Raw genomic sequence first — 22,975 nt, 5'->3', positions numbered from 1 at the left:
TGTGTTTCACTTTATGTCCTGGTTCACAATAACAAATACAAATGTAGAGACAGATATAGAACAGTGGAAGCTCCTGGTCTGAAAGCTCTCCTTTAAACCTCTGAGTTGTCCTTAGGTGTCTGTCCTTAGGTGTCTGAGGTGTCCTTATGTTTAGAATTTGGATTTGTGACCAGATGATAGCTCAGACCCTCTGTGTTATCAAAGGATCACTTGAGGGATCGCTTCAATAGCTGACACAATTAACTCAAAAGTACAAATTTCATGGTAGCACTAGAGGAATAGTCAGGGACCCACCAGTCATTGGGATTTGACTTTCAGGAAACATGCATTGCTGCATAAAATTGCATGGAAGTCCCTTCAGTTGTTGTTGAGAGAGGCTGACAGACAGACAGACGTTGCTGCCTCTAGAGCAGAGCTAGTGGCCAAAGTCTGGTTCTAGGCAATGACTTTCTTACTAAGTGCCAACTTTATGATCCAGTGGCTCATCAAAACACAACCAGCTGCACCAGGTAAAATGTTCCATCCAAGGCTGAAAGTGTATATAACAACCTCAGTTTGGCAGGACACACACACATACTCACATCATGTGATTTCTTAAGACACTGTGGGGCCATTTAATGTTTCTGCTCGCTGTCAGTGCGGTTCACGCCTTATTTTTCCTTGTGTTTTTGTGTAAACACACAGGATCACATCTTTTATTTATCTTAATATTGGACCATGACCCAATATTAGGAACTAAAAGTCAGTACATGCCGACCTCTGCTGCATCGATTTCAGCCATTCTTCTTTTAATCAGTCTCTGCACTTTATGGATGTGTAATATAAAATTACTTTACTGCTAAGGGTTAGGGTTAGCAGGTTTAAAGAGATCAGAAGAAAAAAGGACGAGCAGGAAGAGGTGAGTCATCACTAAGGGTGATGAGGGTTCAATGAACATCATGGATAATAAAAAAACATGGAGGAGAGCCGTGAACAGGTGCTGACCATGTGTACACAGTGTCAAGGCAGTAAAGTCACATACATACACGCTTTTGGACAAAACACAGCACAGGTCTTCAGGGTCATACATGTATCTGTCAGTCTGTCAGTTTGTGTGTTTGCATTGTGTGTATGTGGACCTCTAGTGGCGATGCGTGACCGAGTGAGATTGAAGAGGTTCTAAATTCCTACATTTCTATGGGGAGTCTTCTCAATTATTTACCTTCCTTGGTCTGTGCTTTTATTCTGAAACATTTTGGACAAAATCGTCTGATTTGTGAGTGTGTGGTGAATTATTCTGCTGCTTTCGTGGTGAATTCAGTTCAGTTGAACTTTGATATTAACTTTGTGCCGTTGCATCAAATGAAAACATCCTTGAAGCTGATGACATTTGAGGAAAGTGAGACATTATTAAGTTGTGTATGGACCACTGACCAGTTTGACTATAAAACTACTCCACAGGTGGTTGGAGTTGAAGGCACAAACAGGTTGAACTCTGTTATCTTATTCTCCCATCACTGTGTTCCTAATGTAAATATCCATGTGGCCCAGAGGCAGTTGAAGCAGCTATCAGTGGATATTGATGAAGAAGAACCAACAAAAGCATTCATCCCAAAAACACTGTGTGTGTCCTTTTATGCGTGATTGCATAGTTTATGTACATGCATCTATGCATTTGGGCAGCTGCTACCAAAAAGTCAGAGCATGTTAGATTATTAATACCCAGAGTTTTACACAGAGAGTTTTCACAGTCATTATGTCATGGTTAGAAATAAACCACCCTGGTTTCAGGAGGTATTAGTTTGTGTGTCATTGTTTATCATAGTGCTTGTAAGGGCTGCATGTTGTCATATAAAAATTATAAACCAACCCGATGGACATACAATGCACTGTTCCTGGTGAAACCAGAAGAGTGTGATTTCTTTATTGCTGTATATCTGTCAGGTTTCGCCCTGGGAGCCAGGGCGGTTTTATCTTGTTTTTAGTGTTTCCTGTTTCCTGTTAATGCTTGAGTTTCCGGTTGTTCACTGTTTTTCCTCTTGTTTCAGGTGTCTTGACTTCCCTCTCCTTGTGTGCTCCTCCCACCTCCTGATTACCCTCCCTCCCTTAATGTGTTTCACCTGTGTGTAATTGTCTCCCCTCCTCCTGATGTATTGAGTCCCTGTCCTCCCTGCACTCATCGCCAGATTGTCTTGTGTGTTCCTTGTGTTCTTACCAAGCTTTCCAGTGTTTCTTTGTGGTGCTTGTTATTCTGATTGTTTGACCTCAGCCTGGATTTTTTGGATTTTGAGTTTGCCTTCTCCCTGTTGTACCTCTGCCTTATTGGACTGACTTCACGTGTATCGAACCTGGACTGATTAAACCGTTTTTTGGTTATCTCAAACTCTGACCCTGCGCCTGTGTCCAATCCACTACTTACCCAGCCTATCATCCTGGGCTCTTTAAAAGGCTGAATAAACTAGCAGCGTAAAAAGATCAAATTTGGACTGAAAAGAAAAAAAACAAAAAACGAGAGAATGAACACTGCAAGTCTGCAGTCATGCTACTGTCATGTCGACATGCTGACATGCCCACAGTGACAACCCACAGAGCCATGCTACCTGCATGACCAATAATAAGAAATCTGCCTGAGAGTGTAAGAGGTAATAATGACTGTAATTGTGACAAAGAATAAAACAGAGTGAGAAAGAAATTGATGATTGCACTAGATAACAAATCTGACACATCACTTCACAAAGTGGAGGTTTCGAGGTGGAGGTTCTGAAACTGAATGGCATTATTAGTGAAATCCAGTTTTTGGGTTGGGTTTTTCAGTGAAAATTCCAATGCCACGTCGGCATGCTCACTTAAGGACATAAGGAGGCTTGTCAGTAGATTTGTCTTAGTGAAGTACTTTGACTTATGTTGAAAAATAGTTTAATACATACCAATTAGAAAACACAGCCCCCTCCCTACTGAAGAGCATTAAATGTAAAGATAAATTATAAATTAAAAATGAAATATAGCACAGGTTTTGCCAGTTTTTTTTTGTTTCTATTTGTGTTTCTGATCACGTTATATGTAAAAATGTGCATAAAGGTGACACAAACTTTCTAAGATCAAATCTAACATAAAATGGTTCTAAGATCAAAATTACAAAATAAATGATTTCAATATTATCTTAATCTTTCATTCATTTTCCCTCCCTAACTTGTTGCCCAACATTGTTGTCAAAGGCTGCATGGAAATAAAAAAACAACATTCACAAAAACCCCCCTTTCCATTCATGTTTTCATTGTGTGAATCATAAGAGCAGACAACACTGGTGCCTTATTAACTGTGGATTACTGTCCTTAAATTTATTTCACCTCTGGACACCACCTCTGTGCAGCAGTAGATTTCTAAATGCTCTGAATACAGGGTGATAATCTCCAGTTATGTTTGAGGATCAGTGACTCAGTGTGGGAACTCACTGGCTCAGCTGCACACTTCCCCAGTGCTTATAACACTGTTTGTTAGAGAGAGCAGAGGAGGCTTCCTAAAACAGGAGATTTACAGGAGATAACAGGAGATAAGAAATTGAGAAGACAAGAGGTAACAATGACTTCAGCATGCAAGCTAATGTACAGAGCCTGTATATAGCATGTCCTGATATATGAGGATGAATTTCATCCCCCACCTCCTCTAAAATCAACTGCAATGCGACACTGAGGTGGGTGGAGATGTGAGTTGCTGCTGACTGAAAATGAAACTGAAAGTGTAGCTGTCTCTGACAAGAAAGACAGAAGCACTTCCATGTGAGTTACATGCAACTGAAGGATTTTCTCTTAACTGGTAAGATTAATGTCATTTTACATGATTATATATGTAAATATCTGTTTATCCAAGCCTTTGTATCAAGTTACGCATCAAGGCCAAGGTCCACATATTATGCTAGAATTTATTAATCATTAACCTTCTATAAAGGCTAACCTCCTTGACTTTAACCAGAGTCTCTTTATGTATGTGCGTCAGAGGAACTAAATGCATTTTCCTTTTTTTCATAGTATTTCTACTGTGGTTGGTGAGAGAAAGAAATAAGCCAGTGTGGAGAGAGCCCGCTTTAAAGTCTGCTGTGTGCTCTAGAGGAGGTGGTGGAAGCAGGCTGTGTGTCAAAAGCAATGCCATCCAGAAAATACAAAGAATGTGATTTAAGCAAAGAAACTCTAAACTCTATAACCCGGTGACAAAGACAAGGAGCCAGAAATAATGTAATTCTGTTACTAAGGAACAAGATACAACCCTTGCATTCAGCTTTACGAGGGAGTGAGGCTAAAATCAACATGTCGGAGGAACAGGCCGTGGTCACAGGAGCTGACAAGTAAGTGGAACTTTGTATTTCAGTCGGCTCATTTTCACCTCACCCAGGAAGTGAACGTCAAATCACACAATGTACACCATGTGCACTACTCTCTTAATACTGAGTAATACAGTATACAAACATGTTAAGAAAGTTATAATAATGTTGAGAATATTTAAAAAATATATTTCAAAATCTGTCTTAAAGTCCACCTGGGAATGGAAGACCAGTCTCTCCTGCACCCAGCGATGTTTCCATGAAAAGTGACAGGTCCAAGGGAGAGCCCCTCAACTTCAGTAACGTAATACCAGGGTAAGATATTTTGGTAACATTTGGTGCTTTAATACAGTGAGATACAAAGACAATGAGAAAATAAGCGATGTGAGAAGACTGATTCTGAAATACAGAAATTTTGTAAGTTCTACTTTGAGGCTCACAAAAAGTTTGTAAAGAAAAAATCTTGAATTATGAATAGTTTTCAATTGTTTATAATGGTGCATATGTATACCTACTTTCAATTCAAAAGAAACAAAAATGACTTGGAACCCTATCACTTTATATGCAAACAGACTGTTTCATTTATCGCTTACATTTTTCAACTGTATCTGTGTGTATAAAAAGCAAAACTATTTTTTCAGGTTGATCTGTTCCATAATATTTTAAGCGACTGTCACTAAAGATTTGCAAATTATTATAGGTACCTGCAATTTATTTTAATATTCTGAGTTTCTGGCAGGTTGCAATGAAATAATCCGATTTTGCTCCAAAATTTCCACAAGAAAATGTCCAAAATTTAGTCGTTTAAAGAGCTGGTGTGATTTAAAAAATATTTTAAAATCTGTCTTAAAGTCCACCTGGGAATGGAAGACCAGTCTCTCCTGCACCCAGCAACGTTTCCATGAGAAGTGACAGGTCCAAGGGAGAGCCCCTCAACTTCAGTAACGTAACACCAAGGTAAGATATTTTGGTAACATTTGGTGCTTTAATACAGTGAGACACAAAGACAATGAGAAAATAAACTGACCCTGGCATAGAGAATTTTTGGAAGTTCTACTCTGAAACTCACCAATAATGTTGAAGATATTTAAAAAAAAAAAAAAATCTGTCTTGAAGTCCACCTGGGAATGGAAGACCAGTCTCTCCTGCACCCAGCAATGTTTCAATGAAAAGTGACCGGTCCAAGGGAGAACCCCTCAACTTCAGTAACGTAACACCAAGGTAAGATATTTTGGTAACATTTGGTGCTTTAATACAGTGAGATACAAAGACAATGAGAAAATAAACTGAACAGACTGAATCTGACATAGAGAGATTTTGTAAATTCTACTTTGAGGCTCACCAATAATGTTGAGGATATTTAAAAAATATTTCAAAATCTGTCTTAAAGTTCATCTGGGAATGGAAGACCAGCCTCTCCTGCACCCAGCGATATTTCCATGAAAAGTGACAGGTCCATGGGAGAACCCCTCAACTTCAGTAACGTAATACCAGGGTAAGATATTTTGGTAAAATATGTTGCTTTAATACAGTGAGATACAAAGACAATGAGAAAATAAGCGATGTGAGAGGACTGATTCTGAAATACAGAAATTTTGTAAGTTCTACTTTGAGGCTCACAAAAAGTTTGTAAAGAAAAAATCTTGAATTATGAATAGTTTTCAATTGTTTATAATGGTGCATATGTATACCTACTTTCAATTCAAAAGAAACAAAAATGACTTGGAACCCTATCACTTTACATACAAACAGACTGTTTCATTTATCGCTTACATTTTTCAACTTTATCTCTGTGTATAAAAAGGCAAAACTATTTTTTCAGGTTGATCTGTTCCATAATATTTTAAGCGACTGTCACTAAAGATTTGCAAATTATTATAGGTACCTGCAATTTATTTTAATATTCTGAGTTTCTGGCAGGTTGCAATGAAATAATCCGATTTTGCTCCAAAATTTCCACAAGAAAATGTCCAAAATTTAGCTGTTTAAAGAGCTGGTGTGATTTAAAAAATATTTTAAAATCTGTCTTAAAGTCCACCTGGGAATGGAAGACCAGTCTCTCCTGCACCCAGCGACGTTTCCATGAGAAGTGACAGGTCCAAGGGAGAGCCCCTCAACTTCAGTAATGTAACACCAGGGTAAGATATTTTGGTAACATTTGGTGCTTTAATACAGTGAGACACAAAGACAATGAGAAAATAAACTGACCCTGGCATAGAGAATTTTTGGAAGTTCTACTCTGAAGCTCACCAATAATGTTGAAGATATTTAAAAAAAAAAAAAAATCTGTCTTGAAGTCCACCTGGGAATGGAAGACCAGTCTCTCCTGCACCCAGCGATGTTTCAATGAAAAGTGACCGGTCCAAGGGAGAACCCCTCAACTTCAGTAACGTAACACCAAGGTAAGATATTTTGGTAACATTTGGTGCTTTAATACAGTGAGATACAAAGACAATGACAAAATAAACTGAACAGACTGAATCTGACATAGAGAGATTTTGTAAATTCTACTTTGAGGCTCACCAATAATGTTGAGGATATTTAAAAAATATTTCAAAATCTGTCTTAAAGTTCATCTGGGAATGGAAGACCAGCCTCTCCTGCACCCAGCGATATTTCCATGAAAAGTGACAGGTCCATGGGAGAACCCCTCAACTTCAGTAACGTAATACCAGCGTAAGATATTTTGGTAAAATATGTTGCTTTAATACAGTGAGATACAAAGACAATGAGAAAATAAGCGATGTGAGAGGACTGATTCTGAAATACAGAAATTTTGTAAGTTCTACTTTGAGGCTCACAAAAAGTTTGTAAAGAAAAAATCTTGAATTATGAATAGTTTTCAATTGTTTATAATGGTGCATATGTATACCTACTTTCAATTCAAAAGAAACAAAAATGACTTGGAACCCTATCACTTTACATACAAACAGACTGTTTCATTTATCGCTTACATTTTTCAACTTTATCTCTGTGTATAAAAAGCAAAACTATTTTTTCAGGTTGATCTGTTCCATAATATTTTAAGCGACTGTCACTAAAGATTTGCAAATTATTATAGGTACCTGCAATTTATTTTAATATTCTGAGTTTCTGGCAGGTTGCAATGAAATAATCCGATTTTGCTCCAAAATTTCCACAAGAAAATGTCCAAAATTTAGCCGTTTAAAGAGCTGGTGTGATTTAAAAAATATTTTAAAATCTGTCTTAAAGTCCACCTGGGAATGGAAGACCAGTCTCTCCTGCACCCAGCGACGTTTCCATGAGAAGTGACAGGTCCAAGGGAGAGCCCCTCAACTTCAGTAATGTAACACCAAGGTAAGATATTTTGGTAACATTTGGTGCTTTAATACAGTGAGACACAAAGACAATGACAAAATAAACTGACCCTGGCATAGAGAATTTTTGGAAGTTCTACTCTGAAGCTCACCAATAATGTTGAAGATATTAAAAAAAAAAAAAAAATCTGTCTTGAAGTCCACCTGGGAATGGAAGACCAGTCTCTCCTGCACCCAGCGATGTTTCAATGAAAAGTGACCGGTCCAAGGGAGAACCCCTCAACTTCAGTAACGTAACACCAAGGTAAGATATTTTGGTAACATTTGGTGCTTTAATACAGTGAGATACAAAGACAATGAGAAAATAAACTGAACAGACTGAATCTGACATAGAGAGATTTTGTAAATTCTACTTTGAGGCTCACCAATAATGTTGAGGATATTTAAAAAATATTTCAAAATCTGTCTTAAAGTTCATCTGGGAATGGAAGACCAGCCTCTCCTGCACCCAGCAATATTTCCATGAAAAGTGACAGGTCCAGGGGAGAACCCCTCAACAATACTGAGCCAAGGTACGGAAAACAATGTCAAACATGAGTTCTGTGTTCACAAAACCTTAGCACTGAACAATGAAATAGCGAAATGTTTTGTTTGTTTTGCAGCCCTGTCCAGCCACAAAGACCACAGCCCAGCAGTGCTAACACAAAAAGCAGCCAGTCTGAGGATGATCCTCTCAACCGCAACAAACATTCAGGTACTCAAACAAACCTGCATCTAACAAAGGAATTAAAATTTCATAACACATTCATAGTCAAGTTTAAACATTATAAAGGAATTTTCCTCTCTGGACTTTCACTGAAGGTATCACACATCATGACAGTCACATGACACTATATTGTTCCTTATATTGTAGACTGTAGCTTTCATTTGCTAATAATCTGTATATCAGTTTTAAAGCATGAACAGAAACAATACGTTGCCAGGCAGAGAAAGAGACTTTCTCCAGGACACCATTACACCACTTGTTTGTAAAAGGGACAAAAAGTAAGTGTCGGGTTCATAGATGAATCAGCTGGAGGAGGTTTTCAGAGCTTTGCAAACCAAAGGTTTTTCTTATTAATGGTTTACATGTGAACTGGAACACACTAACAAAACATTTATTAACCATTAACAAAACCAAAAATGTTCAGAGAACTAAGACAAATACATAAAAACATATACATATGCAACAAATAAACATTTTCTTTGAAGTACAAGGCACATGCTGACACTGTATTATATAGATGGTTAACTTCACCCCTTAATTCCAAATTACTGCCATTACTACATTAAGTCTGTCTTTGCAGTGTAGATTAGATAGAATAATTTCTTCCATATTTTCTCACTTTAGAGAAAGATGCCAAACGGAAACTGAGAGATCACCTGAAGAAGAGAATCCTCAGTCAATATGAAGTGGAACTGAGAAAACATGAGACTGACACAGAACTCTACGAGATAAAATCTGACAAAAACAAGAAAGATGAACCAAAACCTCTTAAAAACTACAATGAAATATTTAAAGCTTCAGAGAAAGAGCGAACAGTGCTAATGAAGGGAGTGCCTGGTATTGGTAAAACATTTCAAACAAGGAGGTTCATGGTTGACTGGGCAAAAGAAAAAGCCAACAAAGACATAGACTTGATCGTGTCATTTCATTTCAGTGAACTGAATTCAAAAGGAGATCAAAGCATGGAAGATCTGCTTAATCATTTCTTCAGTGACACCGAACAAAGACTTCCCACCTTTGACAAGTGTAAAGTAGCTTTTGTCCTTGATGGCCTGGAAGAATGTCAGCTTCCTCTTGACTTTGAAAATAACCAGGACCTGACTGATATAAAAAAAGAAGCCTCCATGGATGTGCTGCTGACAAACCTGATCAAGGGGAATTTGCTTCACTCTGCTTGTCTCTGGATCATCTCTCAACCCTCAGGAGTTGACAAGATTCCTCCCAAATATATCCAGAAAGTGACAGAATGTCGAGGTAAGAAATCAAGACATTTTCCCAGCTCATGTTAGATTGTGTGATCTGTCTGTGTCATTATTTTTGTTAGATTCAGAAATATAATTTTAATTAGAAAATACTGCAAAAGCTGGTGTAAAATACTAAACATTGTTCTGTTCATTCAGAGAGCTCAAAGCGCCGGGAGAAGCTGGTATCAGACCTGAGGAAAAGATTTCTTACAGAATATACTCATGTTGAAGACATCAATCATCCTAACCAGAAAAACACAGAACACATCATTAGAAATGACAGCACTGGTGAGGTCAACAACAAAGAGAAACATGGGAAGACTGTGTCAAATTCAGTGACACAAGTGAATGCAATATCAGATATCTTCAAAGAAGGAGGAGGCCAAAAGATCAGAACTGTGCTCACTAAGGGAGAAACTGAGATTGGAAAATCTTTCCATGTGAGGAAATTCATTAAAGAGTGGGCTGAAAATGAGAAACATTCAGGTTTCTGGAATATGGTCACCAGCTTATCCATCTTATGGAGCAAACCCAGTGTTGAAGAAGTTTTATTTCCACTTGACTTCTCCAAGCTTGTTATGATAAAAGAGGAAGTCAGTTTGGTGGGACTTCTTAATCATTTGTTTAAGGAAACCCAAAAATCTGTAATATCTGACTATGCACACTTCAAAGTTTTATTTGTCTTGGATGGATTGGACACTGACCAACTTCCTCTTGACTTTGAGAAGAGCGACATCTTGACGGATGTCAGACAGCCAGCCTCAGTGGGCGTGCTACTGACCAACCTCATCAAAGGAAACCTGCTCCCTTCTGCCCGGCTCTGGATCACCTCCCGAACTTCACCTCCTGAACGGCTGCCTGATAGCTCATTTGATAGGGTGACAGAAATACGAGGTAAGCTCCTAAAAACAGATGAAAACTGTCAAAGCTTCATAAATAACAGTAGAACCACACTCAGGCATGTTTACAGCAGGGCTGGGCTATATGGAATTTATTAATGTAATTTTTTATTTTTGCATAATGTGTAAAATGTGTATCATGGAAATTAAGGTTTTTAAAGAGGCATAAAAAGTTTATTTTTAATCTAAAAGAAATGTAGGTGATAGCTGCCTTGTGTCACAACAGTCCTGTAAACTATGATATAATTAGTTACACTGTGCACCATAGATATATTAAGAACTGGATACTACGTCCAAAGGAATTTTTATTCCAATGAAATGGTGAAAAAGTCTTGGCCATGTCTTCACAGGCCCTTAGACCATAGAACACATAACTCTTCTGGACTTTCCAAATCATTTTGGACTTGAAGGATCAAATAGATAATTGACTGATATTAAAAAGAAAATAAAGCAGCTCACAGCCCCCTGCAGATATTAGGCTGAAGATATTATCTTTTGGCCCTAAAATGTGTATCAATATCAATGGAGCAACACCAGCCTGACAAGTATGTACTGACAGGAGAAAGCCCCTAAATAATTTGTATTAAATCATTTTTTGAGACAGTTAAATGTACAAAGACTGAGTGTACACTCTGGCACTCGAACTCGAACTGACACATGACAGGCTTGTGAACAAATGACAAACATAAACAATCATTTTCTTATAAGTGCAAGTCACATGCTGACACTGTATTATATAGATGCATTAACTCCACTCCTGAATCCAAAATAACTGCCATTACTACATTAAGTCTGTCTTTTAAGTGTCTGAATAATTTCTTCCATATTTTCTCACTTTAGAGAAAGATGCCAAACAGAAACTGAGAGATCACCTGAAGGAGAGAATCCTCAGTCAATATGAAGAGAAACTGAAAAAACATAAGATTGACACAGAACTCTACGAGATAAAATCTGTCAGAGACAAGGAAGATGAAGAAAAACTTGTTAAAAGCTACAATGAAATATTTAAAGCTTCAGAGAAAGAGCGAACAGTGCTAATGAAGGGAGTGCCTGGTATTGGGAAAACATTTCAAACAAGGAGGTTCATGGTTGACTGGGCAAAAGGAAACTCCAACAAAGACATAGACTTGATCGTGTCATTTCATTTCAGTGAGCTGAATTCAAAAGGAGTTGAAAGCATGGAAGATCTGCTTAATCATTTCTTCAGTGATGCCAAACAACAAAGACTTCCCACCTTTGACAAGTGTAAAGTAGCTTTTGTCCTTGATGGCCTGGAAGAATGTCAGCTTCCTCTTAACTTAAATAACCAGGACCTGACTAATATAAAAGACAAAGCCTCCATGGATGTGCTGCTGACAAACCTCATCAAGGGGAATTTGCTTCCCTTTGCTCGTCTCTGGATCATCTCTCAACCCTCAGGAGTTGACAAGATTCCTCCTGAATATATCCAGAAAGTGACAGAATGTCGAGGTAAGAAAGAGATTCACACTAACACTGAATTTTTAAATGATACATACACTCAAAACAGACACAGTGTCCTCATGACAGAGGTCAGAGATATGGTAGAACGCCTTTTTGGAAGTGCACACACTTCCAAAAAGTCAGAGCAGTGATTACCTGACTATGATGTCAGTGTGATTTTAATCAAATTGAAATAAAGCATAGAGGAAAAAAACAACTACATCCATTATGATTCCATGGAATAGTTTTGTGAAGAATATTTTACAAGCACAAAATATCACATACAGTAAGCTTATAATTTATTTGTGAACTCAAGCATGTCAGCAACACAGGACAATAAAGTTAAAATGTTCTTTTGATCTGCACTACCACTCTCATATTACCTATGATGAGGTGGCTGAATTTGACCGACCACAGGGCATGATTAAAGAGATGATGAGACAAAATCAAAATGATAGTACCACTTTCTAATAATGCTCTGTAAAGGGTTCTGAAGTTGTAACAAACAACTTCAAGCTTTCATTTGCTAATAATCTGTAGATCAATTTTAAGGCATGAACAGGAACAATACTTGGGCTGCAAGGCAAAGAAAGAGACTTCCACCAGGACACCATTACACCACTTGTTTGTAAAAGGGGCCAAAAGCAAGTGTCGGATTAAAAGATGAACCAGCTGGAGGAGGTTTTCAGAGCTTTGCAACTCAAAAGTTTTTTTTATTAATGGTTTACATGTGATCTGTAACAAATTAGCAACATATTTATTAACCATTAACAAACCCATTAGTTTGAAATACTAGAATGTTCATGGTGTAGGCGTCATTAAATAGTTGATCCTAATTATAAGATATAATTTTCTTCTTTGGTCCAGTTAGATTCATAAATATAGACACATGAAAGAAACTCCATTGCACAATATGCCTGATTTTCAGTGACTGGCCTAGGTTCAAAGTTAACAATGTTCAAATTGTAATTAACAGTTTAATGAAGAAAAAAGATGTAATTTTGCAGCTAGAGTTCCTGAATTTTAGTTGATAAGTGGAGAAATGGATCCAACTTAGAGCACTGGATGCAACAAAAATGTTTATTCTATTCAAATTTGAATGATTGTAAGTTTGCTATCAGGGGAAATGTAAAGAGAACTAAGAAAATTACATAAAAACATACATATACATATACAACACATAAACAATCATTTTCTTTGAAGTACAAGGCACATGCTGACACTGCATTATGTAGATGCCTTAACTTTTATTACTGCCATTACTACAGTAACTCTGTCTTTGAAGTCTCTGAATAATTTCTTCCATATTATCTCACTTTAGAGAAAGACACCAAACAGAAACTGAGAAAACACCTGAAGGAGAGAATCCTCAGTCATTATGAAGAGGAACTGAGAAAACATGAGACTGACACAGAACTCTACGAGATAAAATCTGACAAAGACAAGGAAGATGAAGAAAAACTTGTTAAAAACTACAATGAAATATTTAAAGCTTCAGAGAAAGAGCGAACAGTGCTAATGAAGGGAGTGCCTGGTATTGGGAAAACATTTCAAACAAGGAGGTTCATGGTTGACTGGGCAAAAGGAAACTCCAACCAAGACATAGACTTGATCGTGTCATTTCATTTCAGTGAGCTGAATTCAAAAGGAGTTCAAAGCATGGAAGATCTGCTTAATCATTTCTTCAGTAATTCCAAACAACGAGGACTTCCCACCTTTGACAAGTGTAAAGTAGCTTTTGTCCTTGATGGTCTGGAAGAACGTCAGCTTGCTCTAGACTTTGAAAATAACCAGGACCTGACTGATATAAAAGAAAAAGCCTCCATGGATGTGCTGCTGACAAACCTCATCAAGGGGAGTTTGCTTCCCTCTGCTCGTCTCTGGATCATCTCTCAACCCTCAGGAGTTGACAAGATTCCTCCTGAATATATCCAGAAAGTGACAGAATGTCGAGGTAAGAAATCAGGACATTATCACATTGTCACACATTCAATCGTGTGATCTTTCTTGGTCATTTTTTTTTTTTGATTGAAAAGTGTCATTTTAATTAGAAAATACTGCAAAAGCTGGTACCATATACTAAATATTGTTCTGTTCATTCAGAGGGCACAAAGCGCCGGGAGAAGCTGGTATCAGACCTGAAGGAAAAATTTCGTAATGAATATACTCACGTTGGAGACATCAATCATCCTAACCAGAAAAACACAGAACACATCATTAGAAATGTCAGCACTGGTGAGGTCAACGACGAAGAGAAACATGGGAAGACTGTGTCAAATTCAGTGACACAAGTGAATGCAATATCAGATATCTTCAAAGAAGGAAGAGGACAAAAGATCAGAACTGTGCTCACTAAGGGAGAAACTGAGATTGGAAAATCTTTCCATGTGAGGAAATTCATTAAAGAGTGGGCTGAAAATGAGAAACATTCAGGTTTCTGGAATATGGTCACCAGCTTATCCATCTTATGGAGCAAACCCAGTGTTGAAGAAGTTTTATTTCCACTTGACTTCTCCAAGCTTGTTATGATAAAAGAGGAAGTCAGTTTGGTGGGACTTCTTAATCATTTGTTTGAGGAAACCCAAAAATCTGTAATATCTGACTATGCACACTTCAAAGTTTTATTTGTCTTGGATGGATTGGACACTGACCAACTTCCTCTTGACTTTGAGAAGAGCGACATCTTGACGGATGTCAGACAGCCAGCCTCAGTGGGCGTGCTACTGACCAACCTCATCAAAGGAAACCTGCTCCCTTCTGCCCGGCTCTGGATCACCTCCCGAACTTCACCTCCTGAACGGCTGCCTGATAGCTCATTTGATAGGGTGACAGAAATACGAGGTAAGCTCCTAAAAACAGATAAATCCCAGATAAATAACAGTACAACCACACCCAGGCATGTTTACAGTAGGGCTGGACTATATTGAATTTATTACATTAATGTTACTTTTTATTTTTGCATAATGTGTAAAATGTCTATATCATAAAAATTAAGTTTTTAAAAGACGCATACAAATTTTATTTCCAATCTAAAAGAAATGCAGGTGATTGCTGTCTTGTGTCACAACAGTCCTGTAAACTATGACGTAATTAGTAATAGTAATAGTAATTATTATAATAGTTTTAGTAATACTAATAATACTATGTCCAAATGAGTTTTTATTCCTATGAAATGGTGAAAAAGTCTTGGACATGTCTTCACAGGCCCATAGACCATAGACAATGTGCACTAGAGATCTTATGTAGCTGAGTTGGTTTAAGAGAGCCTGGTTGTCCAACACTTCCTATGGTCAAGCTGACTGACTTCCTGTTGTCTCCCTGCATAAAGGAATGGGGTAAAATAATTTAATCACATGGCTTTTCTGGAATTTCCAAATCTTTTTGGACTTGAAGGATCAAATAGATAATTGACTGATATCAAAAAGAAAATAAGGCAGCTCACAGCCCCCTGCAGATATTAGGCTGAAGTTTTGTCACAACACAAAAACAGAGAGAACAGAGAATATTAATTTCTACTTTTTGGCGTGTCTCTGTTGTAACTGACTATTAAGAGTTTTTATTTTTTGAATGTGCATCACAATGGCAGCCTTGCATAGGTCTTTTATTTCTGCTGCTCAACTATCTAGTCTAGTAAAACCTTGATATTTCAATCATGTTTTAGTTTTGTTGGCTCTTGATGCAACTGAAATTGTTTTCTGATTTGATGCCCTGTTGCCGAGCCCTAATTTAAAGTAAAGAGTAATTTCTAAGTAGTCTGTTATTACTTAACAATTATCTGACATTAGTTAAACTTTTTGTGCCCCTCCCCAAAACTAACAAGTAGCTACTGAGTTTTCATTGAAGAACTCAATTAGTTCACAATTAGAATGTTACCAGACATGAATGTCATAAAATCCAAACTAAATTAACTCTCTCTCAGACATAATTTGAAATGGTCTTAAATTTAGCCTGCTGTAACTTTGAATGTACAGAATCCATTCCCTTAGGTTCTATCCCAGAACTGAGAACAGTGGAGCTCAACTCTTTCTAAAAATGCCTTTAATAAGGCAGATTAGAGCACTAAAATTTACCATGTGTATCAATGGAGCATCACCAGCCTGATGAGTACTTACTGACGGGAGAACGCCCCCAAATAATTTGCATTAAATCATTTATTGAGACAGTTAAATGTACAAAGAATGAGTCTGCAGAATGAATTAACCACACTATGGTAATTTCTTTCAATACTAACTTGAAAATATTCGTAATATTTGTAATTTCTTACAGAGAAGCCTGATCTTGCAAGTCAACGGAAACTCAAATCTCATCTGAAGGAACAATTTACCCGGGTGTCTGAGGGGATCGATAAGCAGAAAACCTCTGCTCTTTTGAATGAGATCTACACAGATCTCTACATCATAGAGGGGGAGAGGGGAGAGGTTAATGCTCAGCATGAGTCAAGACAGGTGCAGGAAGCGAAATTCAAGCCAGTGAGAGAAGAAACACCCATTAAATACCATGACATCTTCAAACCTGCATCTGCTGAAAATAAACCCATTAGATCTGTGCTAACAATCGGAGTAGCAGGAATTGGAAAAACATTTGCATCAATGAAGTACATGCTGGACTGGGCGGAGGGCACGGCCAATGAAAACATATATTATACATTTCCACTTCCTTTCAGGGAGTTGAATTTGAGAAAAGAGAACGAACACAGTCTCGAAGAACTTATTCATCAGTTCTTCCCTCTTATGAAGACATCAGAAATAAAGGACTATGACAAGTACCAAATTCTGATTGTCCTGGATGGCCTTGATGAATGTCGTCTTGATCTTAACTTCAGTGAAAGTATGGATTGGACAGACGTGAGAGAGAAAACCTCAGTAAATGTTCTGCTAGCAAACCTCATCAAAGGAAACTTGCTTCCCAAAGCTCAAATTTGGATCACCTCCCGACCTGCAGCTTCCAATAATCTCCCCGCTGATAAAGTTGACCGGGTTACTGAGGTACGAGGATTCAGTGATGACCAGAAGGAGGAGTACTTCAGGAAGAGATTCAGTGACAAGGATTTGGCCGCGATAATCTTGTCACATGTCAAGAAATCAAGGAGCCTTTACATCATGTGTCACATCCCAGTTTTCTGTTGGATCACTTCAAAAGTTCTAGAAGACTTTGTGAGCCGAAACCAAGAGGAGGGGATGCCCAAGACCCTGACAGACATGTACATACACTTTCTTTTGCTGCAGTGCAGACAGGCTAATGTAAAGTATGGTGGAGAGGAGACAAGTGACAGTTCTGAGACAGATTCATGCTTGAATACATGGAACAAAGACACAATCCTATCTTTGGGAAAACTGGCTTTTGATGAGCTGGAGAAAGGAAACCCTCTCTTCACTGAAGAAAACTTGAAAGAGTGCGGCATTGACATAGAAAAAACTGCAGTCTTTTCAGGGTTATTCACTCGGATCACACGAGAAGGTTGTGGGCTTTACCAGAATAACTTTTTCTGCTTTGTCCATCTGAGCATTCAAGAGTTTCTGGCAGCGTTTCATGTCACTTACACATTCAATAACAAAGGTGAAAATCTACTGACCAAACCCGCTTCAGGTGCAGACTTGCCTGCATCAAACATCTACAAGACAGCAGTGGACAAGGCTTTAGAAAGCAAAAATGGAGACTGGGATCTGTTTCTCCGCTTCCTGCTTGGTCTCTCTCTGGAGACTAATCAAAACCTACTGCAAGAGCTGCTGCAAAAGACAGAATATAACAAGCAGAGAAACAAGGAAACAGTTGAGTACATCAAAGGGAAGATCAGTGAAGAGATCAGTGATGCAGATAAAAACCTCAACCTTTTCCACTGTTTGAATGAGCTGAATGACCACTCTCTTGTGAAAGAAGTCAAAAAGTACCTGCAATCAGAAACACAGTCCTTCGAAAATTTCTCTGCCTCCCAGTGGTCAGCTCTGACTTATGTGCTGCTGATATCAGATGAGAAACTTGATGTGTTTGATCTGAAAAAGTACCTGAAATCAGAGAAAGTTCTTCTGGGAATGTTGCCGGTGGTCAAAGTCTCCAAAACGACTTTGTAAGTATTTTAAACTTGCTTCAGTCCCTCCCTGCCTTTAGCTCCAGGTATATCCCCTTTAAGACAGGCTTGTTTTACAGCCTGATAGAAAATGCTGAAGTACAGCTATGCCTTAAAACAAAGGACATTTTGATTCTCGCCCATCCAATAATTATGTCCAGATTTTAGGGAGATAGAAGCACATCATTGAGTTAATCCTAGCATTGGTCTGATCCTGCCTGCCTCTAAACCCCACAAGTCCTTCCAGCCACATTTCTTCTTTTATGCATTTTCCAGATTCACCAGCTGACTCTGCTTTGCCAGAGACAGCCCTTGTGCATTTAGCGGCCTCTTCTTGCCTCTGATAGACTTTAAGCCACCATTTTCAAGACCCACTACTAATGCCCAACCATGTAGCTTAATGACCAGGACATAAAGGAAGTCATCCTCAGTTGCCATGTTGGCCCCTTGTTCTATGCCAAAATTGAACATTTGTAATCCTTTTTATCTGTCCACTTGGGTAAAGTATAAATCATGACCAGACCATAGCCAGTGAGCAGGGATCACAAGTTCAACACCACTAACACAATCCCTCACTTACTTCCCACTTACCATTTCCTGCTTGGTGCAAAGCAAGGTTCACGCCTGTCTTTGATGTTCCTAGCTTAACGGTGTAAGGAACAAGGGATCACAAAGTGACTCTTCCTTTTCCACAGCTGCTGTTTCTGGCTGAACTTTTGACAACAATTCTTTTCACAGGCTGAGTTGGTGTGAGCTCTCCGAGGAGTCCTGTAAAGGTCTAACATCCTCAGTCCTCAGTTCCGCATCCTCAAATCTCATGGAGCTGGACCTGAGTCATAATGACCTGCTGGATTCAGGTGTGGAGCTACTTGCTGATGGCCTGAAGAGTCTACACTGTAAACTGGAGATTCTGAAGTAAGTGTTCATTGCATTTACTGTACATTTCAACCATTAAAAGTTGAAACCTATGAGATTTAGGTAAACTTAAACAATGATCAATTTATTAAGTAGCAGAACGGGAATTATTTGGATGGGGTGGGGTTCCAACCCTGCCTGGTGCTGTTCATGGTTTCTTTGCACCCTCCCCTTGATTTAGAGTAGAACTGTAATAATAATACTTCACCTGATATCTGAATGTGAAAAGACTGAATTTTAGCTGTTTTGAACAGGTGGTCTTGGTGACTCATGTTCATGTGCTGATCAAAAGAGAGAATAGGATCAAATGTCACACCAAAATTCTTGGCTGTCAAACTAACAACTGACAACTAACAAGAGTTGTGGTTCCATACTCAAGGTGGTGTCTATGTCAAGCATTTGCCACTGACCAGAACCTCCATTTTTTCAGAATGAAGGAGCAGGGAATTATGGGGATATATTTATCACAATAGACAAACAGGCCTCTAATTCAGTAATGTGGGTATGATCATCAAAAGATCATCAAAGACAAACAAGAAAACTTTGTCAAGTGTTTGATGATTGTGTGTGTGTGTGTGTGTGTGTGTGTGTGTGTGTGTGTGTGTGTGTGTGTGTGTGTTTGTGCGCGTGTGCGTGTGTGTGTGTGTGTGTGGTCTGTAGGCTGTCAGGTTGTCAGGTGACAGAGAAAGGCTGCGCTGCCCTGGCCTCAGCTCTCAAGTCCAACACGGCTTCCCATCTGAAACAGTTGGATCTGAGTTACAATCACCCAGGAGACAAAGGGGAGAGGATGCTCTGTGCTCTAACTGAAGACCCAAATGCGAAGCTGAACACACTGAGGTATGTTAAGATTTGAGGGTGTGTGTTTATATGTGTACATTTGTAGTGACGTAGCTGGTTCTCCTAGAACAGGTAATATTGAAATTAAATCTACACTAAATCAAGATGTAATTGAGGCTTAAATCATGAATCACTTTGCTGATTTGATTCATGATGTTCAGTTCAGGTCAAAGATTTGTACTTACTGACATGTTCATCAAAAACTAAACTAAGTGGTTGCATCTGTTAAAATGCACGTCAATAGAAACTTCAGTAAGTGAATGCATCACTGTTTACATGGTTGATGATGATCAGTGCTGATTCAGACTGCCTTCAGTCCAGTTCTTTCAGTCGGGTGCCAGTCAAAGTTGTCATATTCAGTTCAGTACAAAATTAACCCATGCAAGCACTGTACAACTGTACTGCAAATACTCACAACACAACCAAATACAAAAACACACTGCAAGTAGCAAAGACAACAATGGAAGTGTTTCCAGGGAACAAAAAAAATGATGAACGCAGCTGCAGATATCTGCAATAATATCTGAATCATGATCATGATGATTTTAGCTCATTTTTCTATCACCTCTGACGAGTAGCTACTTCAGTAACTTCAAAAGTCACAAAGCATCGAACATTAAGCATGTCCTAGTCCAGTTCATCACTTTTTTGTGTACCCTACCCAGTTCTGAAACAAGTGTCAAATATCACTACTTTTCAAAAGATTGTACTGAAGTTGAAAATTCTTGTTTGTGACAATACTACTATCTTGATTTTGTACAGTTTGGACCATGGTGGAGCCCATAGGTTAAAGCCAGGACTGAAGAAATGTAAGTTTTTTTTTCCAAAATTATATTACTTCATTATAGCCTGAAACACTGAGCTGATGCATGATCATTTTGAAATGGGGGGGTCAGATAATATGCCTTTGCCATTAAATGTCACTGGTAGTTCAGGTTGTAATAATGTATTAATTTTTATGAGACATCTGAGACCATTTTTAAAAACTGTTGCACATTTTTGTCTTAAAGTAGGTGCAGGTTTTAAATCAACATACTGAATTATGTGTTGTTTTTCTCTCTGTTAGATGGTGCAGATCTGAAGTTTGATGAAAACACTGTAAGCAGGAGGCTTGTTCTTTCTGAAGGGAACAAAACAGTAAAAACTGTAAAGAAAGTGGAGGAGAAAGTTGTAAGACCTGAAAACGATGACAGGTTTAAGAGGACTCAGGTGTTTTGTGATGAGGGCCTGAAAGGCCTCTGCTACTGGGAGGTGGAGTGGAGAGGGACGGTTGGTATCGCAGTGTCATATAGAGATGTGAGTAGAAAGTGGGACAGTAGTGGTGGCCTAGGATGCAACAAAAACTCCTGGAGTCTGATCTGCTCAAAGGATGGATACACTGCCAGGCATGGAAACAAATCCAAAGATATTAAGAAGCCCCTTTGCCAAAAAATAGCACTGCTTCTGGATTGGGAAGCCGGTACTCTGCGTTATTACAGTGTCACAACAGGAAAGCTGAGCCTCATACACACCTTCCATGCCAAGTTCACAAAACCGCTCTTCCCAGGCTTCTGGTTTAAGAAGGGCTCTGTGACTTTGTGTGAGTTAGACTGAGTGATGACCTGATGCTCTACTTGACATTTTGATTTGCAAAAGCACAGCTCCATCATTTTGTGAAACATTATTAAGTTGTGTTGTTCTTCTTTTCATGTTCATACTATAAGTCGACATTAACAATGCAAAGGAGGAAGTGAAGTGAAACTACTGACATGTTCTTAATAATGTGATGAATAAAGAAAACTAATGTAGACTGTTGTAAAACTGAAAAATAAGTGTCTTTCCATGCAAAACATTGTCATTGTCAACATTTTGTCTTCACAAATAATATAAATTGTGTTCATGGTGTTGTAATCATTCTGATGCTTCAGAAGGCAGCTGACTCTTATATTTTTGTGAGCTGCTAAAAGCTGTGTACAATTTTTGAATACATTTAATGTTTTATTATTTTTTTATTTGCCTGAATAGATGAAAGTATTAAGGACTTTTTACCTAGAAGAGCAGAAGTTTCAGATGATTGATGGAAATTGTTTTATACTGTAGTTCACTGTATTTCAATGTTGGATGGACTGTAATGAAAATGGAAGTGTGCTACGCTAACCCAGACTCTGTTAGTGGAGAACCTGTGTTACAGCCGTAAGATGTTGCCTCAGTTTGTTTTGAAATGTTTATGTGAAGTCACTGGTACATAAAAATAATATGTAAAATATACTGATAGTTGAAATATGCTGACTTATGAGATTCTGCTTTATACAAAAAAACAAAAAACAAAAAACTTTTTCTCCAATATATATTGTTTTGCCTGGAAAATGTGCTGAATAACTAATGTTTGATCTGAACTCACTTTTATGCGTATTCATTATATACAAGTATACATATATGTATGTACACACGATGGTATTTGCCTTTGTAAAAAGTTTTTTTTCTTTCTCTCTTACTTTATTGTTATTTCTGATGTCTCTTTATTATTCTAATTTGTTATTTTTTGGTACTTTACTTTTTACTCTTTTAATTTTGTTGTTAAATTGTTATTAATATTTAAATTTCACTGTGTGTGTCTTACTGTGTGTCTGTATCAGAAATAGAATAAACAAAAAAAAAAAAAAGATTGTTAAGAATAAAGTTCATAGCTTGGTTACTTTCTCATCTTCATACTTAAGGTAACCATGCTCGATGGATTACTTCTGATTGTTTCAGACAGTTCCAGAACTAATCCAGTTTCAGACACAGTCTTCCCAGTTCAGATGACAGAATGCTATGGGGAGCTGATACTGGGCTGGGTCATACAGATGCCTTTAGTCCTCACTGTATCCTTCTCTGTCTCCTCATTTCTGCCGTCTCTTCTTGTGTCTGTCTTTCTTTAACTCCATCTTTATCTTTCTCACTTTGTGAATGTATTTATTCTGTAGCTTTGCTGGTGTTTTCCAAAGTTTCCTAAGTTTCCTTTCCAATCTGCAGATCAGCCTATTATATTTGATTACACAACAAATACTGCAAGCAAATGCATCTTCCTACGACACACACGAACGCACGCACACAGACTTTTAACTGTTGATCAAATGTCACAGGGTTACTAAGTGTGAGCGTGTGTGTGCCTAAGTGTGTATGTGTGTGTGAGAGGTTGCGTGCGCACCGACCGGAACTAATTGAGACGGGATAAGACACAGGTGTGTGTGGTGGC

The 22,975-nt window shown here is 38.2% G+C and overlaps 1 protein-coding gene across 10 annotated transcripts; it reads left to right on the top strand.

Moving 5' to 3' along the window:
• Positions 1–3,744: 3,744 nt before the first annotated feature.
• On the top strand, positions 3,745–22,116 carry LOC121190668. Of its 10 annotated transcripts, XM_041051595.1 has the most exons (21): positions 3,745–3,792; positions 4,005–4,318; positions 4,505–4,609; positions 5,147–5,251; positions 5,411–5,515; positions 5,685–5,789; positions 6,328–6,432; positions 6,592–6,696; positions 6,866–6,970; positions 7,508–7,612; positions 7,772–7,876; positions 8,046–8,144; positions 8,235–8,326; positions 11,322–11,951; positions 13,264–13,896; positions 14,046–14,783; positions 16,209–18,006; positions 18,745–18,921; positions 19,582–19,758; positions 20,521–20,567; positions 20,825–22,116. In XM_041051595.1, exons 2-21 carry the CDS (start codon positions 4,281–4,283, stop codon positions 21,349–21,351), a joined length of 5,901 nt encoding a protein of 1,966 aa, XP_040907529.1. In that variant the 5' UTR covers positions 3,745–3,792; positions 4,005–4,280; the 3' UTR covers positions 21,352–22,116. The 10 variants fall into 10 exon arrangements, with proteins under 10 accessions (XP_040907529.1, XP_040907537.1, XP_040907547.1 ...); XM_041051603.1 differs by lacking the exon at positions 5,685–5,789; XM_041051613.1 differs by lacking the exon at positions 6,866–6,970.
• The last annotated feature ends 859 nt before the right edge of the window (positions 22,117–22,975 follow it).

Source organism: Toxotes jaculatrix, chromosome 2, assembly GCF_017976425.1.
Source record: "Toxotes jaculatrix isolate fToxJac2 chromosome 2, fToxJac2.pri, whole genome shotgun sequence".
Classification (NCBI taxonomy): Eukaryota; Metazoa; Chordata; class Actinopteri; family Toxotidae; genus Toxotes; species Toxotes jaculatrix.
The sequence above is the reverse complement of the archived record's forward strand: the minus strand, read 5'-3'. Positions and strand labels throughout refer to the sequence as shown.